Here is an 8276-nt window from a genome sequence, read left to right on the forward strand (position 1 = left end):
TCTAGACCTCAACCAAAAATGAGGTCAACACTTATATTCAAATCAATAAATATATGTATACTAGAGTTGTTATTTGTGTTCGAACTGAAGGAGGATTGACTAAGTATTTTCCTATTTCTGTTGAATTACATCAGGGATCGGCTTTAAGCGCATATCTTTTTTTGCTTTAGTTATGGAGTCTTACTGGACATTTACAGTTACTAGATATTTATAGGAGGATGTACCTTAGAGTATGTTTTTTGTTGATGATATCCTTCTCGTGGGTAAGATGAGAGAAAAAGCCCAGGAAAAACTTGAATTATGGAGTTTTACATTTGAGTGGAAAGGTCTTCATTTGAGTGGAACTAAAATTGAATACATAGAATGCAATTTTAGTAGTAGTAGCTCTAGTGACAGAAGTGTAACTTTGGGTGATCAAACTATTAAAAGGTGTGAACGATTTAGACATCTCGGGTCTGTTGTTTAAAGTGATGGTGATATAGATGGGGATGTTAATAGTATAATTCAAGTTGGTTGGTTGAAGTGGAGGAATGCTTTGAGCCTTTTGTGTGATAGAAAAGTACGGCTTAGACCGAAAGGAAAATTTTATAAGACGGTGGTACGACCTGCAGTGCTCTATGGTGCTGAATGTTGGCCTTTAAAAGAGAAACATAATACTAAGTTAAGTGTTGCCGATATGAGAATGATTAGGTGGATGAGTGACTATACACATAGAGACAAAATTCTAAATGAATATTTCCATGATAAAGTTGGTGTACCTCCTGTGACAGACACAGTTAGAGAAAGTCGTCTTAAATGGTTTTGTCACATTAAGCGTCGACCATCTGATGATCAGATTAGGAGAGTAGATGTTTTAAATTTGACTTATGTTAAGAAAGGCAGAGGTAGACCTAGAAAGACTTGGGCTTATTGTATAAAAAATGATCTCAATTTATTATAACTAAATGAATATATGACACTAAATAGGACACAATGGAGAAAAAGGATTCATGCTGCTGATCCCACGTAGTGGATTAAGGTTTTGTTGTTGTTGTTGTTTCAACTTTAAAATCTCTATGCTGAGTTAATTAAAGTGATAAATGTCAAAACATTTAAATGTAATGTTCTTAATAAGTATTTTACCTAAAGTGACTTCTAACCATTAAAACTTCAAAAGCGATAAAATTGCGCCTGTGACAATGAATTCATGCCAGGGGCTAGCTCAATTTCTATTATTTTACTATTGAAGTGTGTGTGAGATTTATAAAAGGACATGAAAGAATTTTCTTAGATCAAAATGGTATATTGATAGTAGTGTAAAAGAGTTTGCACAAGATAGGCTTTTATGTCATATCTATCATTTAGTATGAGCTGAATATGATTAGGAAGCCATCCCTAAATGGGTGGAATTAACCTAACAATGTTGAATGAGGATGCAAAAAAAATAAACATCTCAATTGAAAATACATGAAATGGTTTGCATATACAAGTTAAAAATGAATATGTTATTTTAAGATATAAATTATTATTTTGAAATATGATTAAATATGAGCTTTAAAAAAGAATATATTTTTCTTTAAACATCATTAAACATATAAAAATGATTTACCAATGATTTCATATTGATAGAATCGGTCCACAATACGTAGAGCTTGCTCTTAAAGAGATGCTAGCAGTTAAACCTATAAGTGTAGTTGGATTTTGAGATATGAAGAATTGTGAGGCATATTATTATAATTTGTTTAACAATTATTTTCAATATTATATTGAAAATAACAATACAATAGTCATTGTAAGAAGAAGTACTTTAATATCGATCAAGCACATGGTTAAATATCACAATAATTCATTTTTTTAACAATAAAATGTAAGAAAGAAAATAAATACAGAACACTTAACAAACATTTTTTTTAAGAAAATATATATGATTGCAATGCGTTAGCCTTTTTCAATACACTTACAAATAACAACAATTGAAATGTAGTGAAAAATTATATTTTTTACGTTTGTATCTATGTGGTTTAGCATTAGACTTTGGAGTATTGTGCTCAGGAGCACCCACAGGTCGTCTTCATGGGCAATGCTCTTAGAACAAATTTTACAAATTCAACTAACAAGGTTATTTTCAAATAATAAAAAAAAATTACATGCTAGTATCCCTTGTCCTAAAGATTTAGGATACCATGTATTGAGTGACACTTTTGGAGTCTTTATTAAGTGCAAATACATTGCTCATGGTTGATCATAGAAGTGTAAATGAGTTCAACCAAGCTCTAACCATGTCTAATTCAAGCTCAAGCTCGATTTGTAGCATTGAAAATAAGCTCACATGTTGGTTCTTCATCTTTAATGAAATTTCTATGTACGGTCACCAGAGAACACAAAGGGATTGATGGGTAGAGAGAAAGAGAACTACACTAGCAATTCATCGAAGAAGGCATTGATGTGAATGCCCTAACTCCTAATTGACTTGAAACATGAGTCAAAGAGTAGAGCATCGATAAGCTTGACTCATAAGCTCATTAAAGGGTAGAGCTTGGATCTAAGCTTGCTTACACCTCTAGTATATAATTTTAAATATTATCAAAGAAATAGCCAACAACAACAACAAGTCTTTATCACACTAAGTGGGCCAGCTCTATGAATACTTTTTCTCCTTTGTGGCTTATTGATTGTCATATTTTCATTTAATTATAATAAATAAAAACAATTTTTTGTCGGGCAAGCTCAAATCTTCTTAGGTATACATCTACCTTAACATAAGTTGAGACTAAAATATTCACTCTTTTAAGGTATGTTTGGGGCAGCTGCAACTTATTTAATAAGTTGATTTGCAACAACTGCTCTAGGAAGCTGCTATGAGGAAGCTGTTGCGGGAGAACTGACTGTCTGTTTGTTTTTTATAGTTTGTAAATAGTTATGTAACAATTGTTTCTGGATAAATGATCATTCTGCCCCTGTGCAATGAGCAGCGAAACTGTTATAGCAATATATATGATACTTGAGAAGTAATAAACTACTTCAGAATAGTAGAAAAAGATAAGGTACACACCTCTCATAACAGCCAATATCAAGTTTACTAAAAAAGAAAAAAAATGAAAATTACATATAAAAAATTGATAATAAAATTAATAAGATACACATCCCACGCAAGTACGCTACAACCACCCCAAGCCACATCCACAACTCCAAGTCAACGTCATCCCAAGCCACATCCACAACCCTAAGCCACATCCACAACCCCAAGATATAACCACCCCAAGCACATCCAGATCCTCTCTGCCAGCACAATTTCAAACTTTTACAACTATATTCATTTTAAGAAGCCCCTTTTTAGGTACTTTTGCCCAATTAGATAAGGTTGAAAGAGGAATAATAACAATAAATACTTCTGCCCAAGCTACAACCACTCAATTGATATATATTCATACAATGCCCAAGCCACAACCACCAATAACTCCAAAGAACAATAAAAATAATCTAACAACAATGCCTAAGATGCACCAACAATAATAATAATTTTTTTTAGATCCTCATGCAGACCACCAAAATGATATATATTCACATCAATGACCATGCCACAATTAAAATAGACCCTAACTCAAAAATACCTGACATCAGATTGCTGTCATCCCCAAGCCACACCCTCAATTTTTTTTTTCTTTTCACACAACTTACCAAACCCAAAATCGAACCATCAAGAATTCAATCTATCATATAGCAATCACATCCATACCACACATCCATACCACCGAACAACATTTACAGTTCTAACATGACAAATCCAACGAACAAGTATCCCATCTGTTGAAGAAAAAATGCTTAACGCTGGGAAATAGAGGAGGAAGAGGAATCAGGTAGCATGAGAAATGCGGGAGAAGAGGAGGAAGAAGAACTACGGCGTGTGAGCAACGTGGGAGAAGAGAAGGAAGAGGAGTAAAATATCGCAGCTTCCACCTTGCTTAAAAAGCCAAATGAGGAGGAAGAGGGTCGAACCAGTGACCCAGGGTTAGGGTGGAATCAAAAAACGGGCACCAACGTAAAAAGTCGAAAGAGAGAAACAGGTAACGGGGTCGAACCAGTGACTCGTGTTTTACTCTAAACGAGCCACGCCGTTGCTTCTCCGTCGCCCAAAACAACAAAATATTGTTGCGCCTCGCGGCTCTGCCATTTTACTGCCGCCCCAAACAAGGTCTTAATCGAATGATCATATGGTGAATGTTTCACATAACCAAATCATTTAAGATGATTTTGTCTAATTTTGTGTGCCATTGGAGCTGCAACAACCCTTATATTGATATATTTGTTTTGTATTTTGTCACTAAAATCAAGCCGCTCATCCACGAGAACATTCTGGTCTCAACAATATTTAATTTAGTTTTATGCTTCTGTCAAAATTATTTAAATATTATCAAATTGAATTAAATGAAAAATAAAAAAAATATTATTTTAAATCCATCTTTTCGAGAATCTGAAAGCCCTAGAGGCTCTGTTCCTGACGAAAAATTATTCCATACGGATCGGACACCGCACGCAGCTTGCGCGCGGTATCCGATCCGGACCGCAAATCACCTGATCTACGGTCCCGATGTATTTTTGATGGGCCCCACCGAAATTAAAAAAAAAAAAACGAAAATAATGCTGCGGTCAGAATCGGACGCACACAATAATCCCTCGTTCCCGACCCAAATAGCCGTCTTCGGCGATCAGGCGAAGCTCAATATTGCTTCGCCTCGGGATGTTCGATCGTGCCGTTCCTTCCGAGCCTAATGGAGGCACCGGGAGCTCTTTCACCGCTGCCCCGGTTACCCAGGATTCGTTCAAACATCGGCTCCCCGGCGGCGAGACACCGCGGCCATGGAATGGAGGCTACGGTATTGGCAGTGGTGATCGGAGGTTTTCATTTTCTCGCAACTGGTCTTTCAAGCCTCAACTCTTGCGGAACAATTCCAGCATCGGTATAAAGCACTTCGAGGACGAGGAGTCATGGGAAGGACATGGGAAGGCCGACTTCGCAGGAGGAGGCAATGTTGGGTGGAAGCGTTCTGTTCTGTATCAGATGGCGTCCGTGTTAATGTCTGTAAGGTCTGGGAATCGACAGGTGAGGCGGCTTGCACTGTTGATTTCGCTCAACGTGGCCTACTCTACGGTGGAGTTGATGATTGGGCTAATTACTGGGCGTATAGGTCAGGCTTCTGATCAATTTCCTTTGTGTGTGCTTTTATACTTCTTTTATTGCGTAAATACTCATTTTTGATGAAATCGATATTATCTCCATGCCTGTAAAAGTTTCGTAGTAGATATCTTAAAATATTTTCGTTCGGTTGCTAATGAATTGGCTAGTAGCCATTTATAAAAAGGGGCACTTAATATTTAGGTAATGCTCTCAATTTGACTCAAAGATTAAATATCACTCGGAAGTTGGATCAAAATTTGTGACGGATCTTGATCAATGGTTGACTAACGGGCCAAGCTTAACTTGGATCAAACTCTTAGTGAGCCAAGCCTAGATGGAATCTAACTTGATTGAGATCAGATCGAAAAGTATATGCATTCAGGGATTCACATTCAGATGGATGGATGTATGCTTGACTTGTAATTGCTTTTAGGAGATAAATATTTAACAGATACTGAATCAATTTTTGGCTCGGATTGAACTTGGATTGAATTAGCCAAGCTTGGCTTGAATTGAGTAAATTTATAACTGTATGTGGCTCGGCTCTAGATCAGATTGAATGAACAGTCTCGAGCTGTGGTTGGATCAATATTTTGTTTCTAATTTATAAATTTGTAATTTATTGCTATAATAGTATCTTGAACTAGTTGAGGTCATTTAAAATGCATGTATATGCACATAAACATGTTTGGTACATGGAAGGAGAAAAGGAGATAATAGAAATAGAGAATAACTAAAGTAAAAGATAAGAGATTTAGGGATTTTGATAAAGTTAAATATATTAAAAGCGAAGAATAGAATTTGTTTATAGATGAAGGCTTAGAGGAAATATGAAAATATTACTTTGTGAAATTAAATTGCATATTTAATAAAAAAAATTGTTTTGGAAAAGCATAGAGAACAATATAGTGAAATATATTTTTAATTGATCTAATAAAGTGGAGTTAACTTTGAAAAAAGATGAATGAAGGTAAAGCTTTGGGTGTGGATGTGCAGTAAAATTTGGAGAGCTGTATGGTTTAGTGCACTTATCTGGTTAATAAATATTTTCATTAAATTTTAAAGTTCAACGTGATGCCAATGATTAAAAGAGAAGCATTTTGGTACCAATATTTAAGAGCAAGGATGATATTTAGTATTTTGCTATTTATAGATGAATCAAATTTATGCTTTATATAATAAAGTTATGACTAAGTGTGATGGAACATAAAAGTTGAAATGTCACATCAATTTTAGAGAACAGTTTGATTTTATACTATGAAGAACTTCTATGGAAGTTATTTTTTTATGATGATTAATGAATAAATGAAGAAAATAAAGAAAGGGTCTTCATATGTTTTTTATTAATCTTAATAAAGCATATGATTGAATATTGCAAGAATTGATTTGATGTGCTTTATGGTTGAAAAATACGTGGACATCATTGAAAGTTTGAATTAAAGCTCTGACTAGTATTGGAATAACTTTGGAGTGATCCAAGAGTTTCTAATTACTGTAGGCTTATATTAGGTATGAACATTGAGTTCATATATTTAATGTATTAGTTATGAAGATACTTTAAACTTTTTTCAAAGCCAGACATCTTGTTGTATGTTTTTTTTTGGGTGATATAATTATAATTAGTGATTTTTATACATAAATATGTGAAAAATTAGAATAATTGAGGAAATATTTGGAAAGCTGTGAATTAGAAGAACAATGATTGAGTATATAATATTCATTAAGTTGGTGGAATGTCAACAACAATCTTTTTTAAGATTATTGGAAGATAAGTTTGCCCATTGATATGCTTGACTTAAATATCTTTGATATATTAGTAGAACAATGATTGAATATATAATATTCATTAACTAGGTAGAATATCAGCAATTATTATTTAATATTATCAGAAGAATAGTTTACATGTTGATATGCTTGACTTAAATATCTTTGATATATTATACAAAAGACTAAAGATATTGAAAAGCATATAAATTTTAGCATTAAATGTTAAATTGTTAAATAGAAAGTGCCTCAGGAGTTTGTGTGATAAAAGGATATTATGGAGTTTTAAATGGTAAATTTTATGGAACCACAATTCACAACTAGACTGACAATGTTGTATGGATGTAATAATTATATTATAAATAAGTCATTGATATCCGAGTTAAGTGCGAAATAATGTTCTGATAGATGTGTGGAAAAATTAAGTAATCATTATATTCGAGGAAATATTAGGTGACTATCTACTAAAAATATGATGATTGAAAATGTACTTGGGTGATTTTGACATTTACAAGGAAATGTAAAAAATGCATATGCTAGATGACGGGCTGATAAAATTTGTGTCCGAGGATTAGAGAAAAAATGGGCAGACTTGAGATTATTTGGCTATAAGCTGTTCAAAATGGCTTACATAGAATAGGTTTAACTGGGGGTGCACGTATGCATGGCTGGCTCGAATTTGACACATTAGAGATCTTAGGAGTCGAACTGCGAGTTTGAGAAGCTTGTCAAGACTCGGTTTGACAGCTTTTGAGCTGGCTCATATATCCAGTAGCTGATCAAGTTATTTTTTTGCAGAAATCTATCAATGTAATTTATACAATCACTCTATATTAAGGCTAATATGCATGGTACTTAATTTTCTTAGTGATGATTCTTTATGCGAGTTACTCCTGTTACTCATGTCTGTTTTTTTCCTTCATTAACTTTATTTCAGGTCTTGTTTCAGATTCCTTCCACTTGACATTTGGTTGTGGCCTCCTAACTTTTTCTTTGTTTGCAATGATTGCTACTCAGAAAAGGCCTGATGGAACATACACCTATGGGTGAGCTTCTCTTTTAGTATTACTCTACTGCTGCAGAATACTGAAGGCTTGCTGCAGATAATTTTTTAATGATTTATTTATGGAATCTAAATTTATTTTGAATTTCAACCTCTGTTATTCTGTAGGTATAAGAGGCTGGAAGTTTTAGCCGCTTTTACAAATGCTGTGAGTTCTTATTACTTGGATCATCTCTCTAATTTCTTGATGATTTCTGGGTGAAATTAATATGTATTTATATTAGGGTCCGTTTGGGGCAGCTTGTGCGTTTCAGGATAAGCTGCTTATCCTGAAACGCGGCCCGCGGGCCGGCC

General features: G+C 34.2%; 1 protein-coding gene across 3 annotated transcripts in view; it reads left to right on the forward strand.

Moving 5' to 3' along the window:
- Positions 1-4649: 4649 nt before the first annotated feature.
- LOC110025333 (metal tolerance protein C2) overlaps positions 4650-8276 on the forward strand; it is a 28388-nt gene continuing 24761 nt past the window's right edge. For all 3 annotated transcript variants that reach the window (XM_020725758.1, XM_020725759.1, XM_020725760.1), the window contains exons 1-3: positions 4650-5165; positions 7857-7965; positions 8091-8130. In XM_020725758.1, the coding sequence (XP_020581417.1) occupies positions 4718-5165; positions 7857-7965; positions 8091-8130 (597 nt within the window). In that variant the 5' untranslated portion in view covers positions 4650-4717. The remainder of the gene's footprint in view (positions 5166-7856; positions 7966-8090; positions 8131-8276) is intronic.

Source organism: Phalaenopsis equestris, unplaced genomic scaffold (genome assembly GCF_001263595.1).
Source record: "Phalaenopsis equestris unplaced genomic scaffold, ASM126359v1 Scaffold000297, whole genome shotgun sequence".
In the NCBI taxonomy this organism is placed as follows: domain Eukaryota; kingdom Viridiplantae; phylum Streptophyta; class Magnoliopsida; order Asparagales; family Orchidaceae; genus Phalaenopsis; species Phalaenopsis equestris.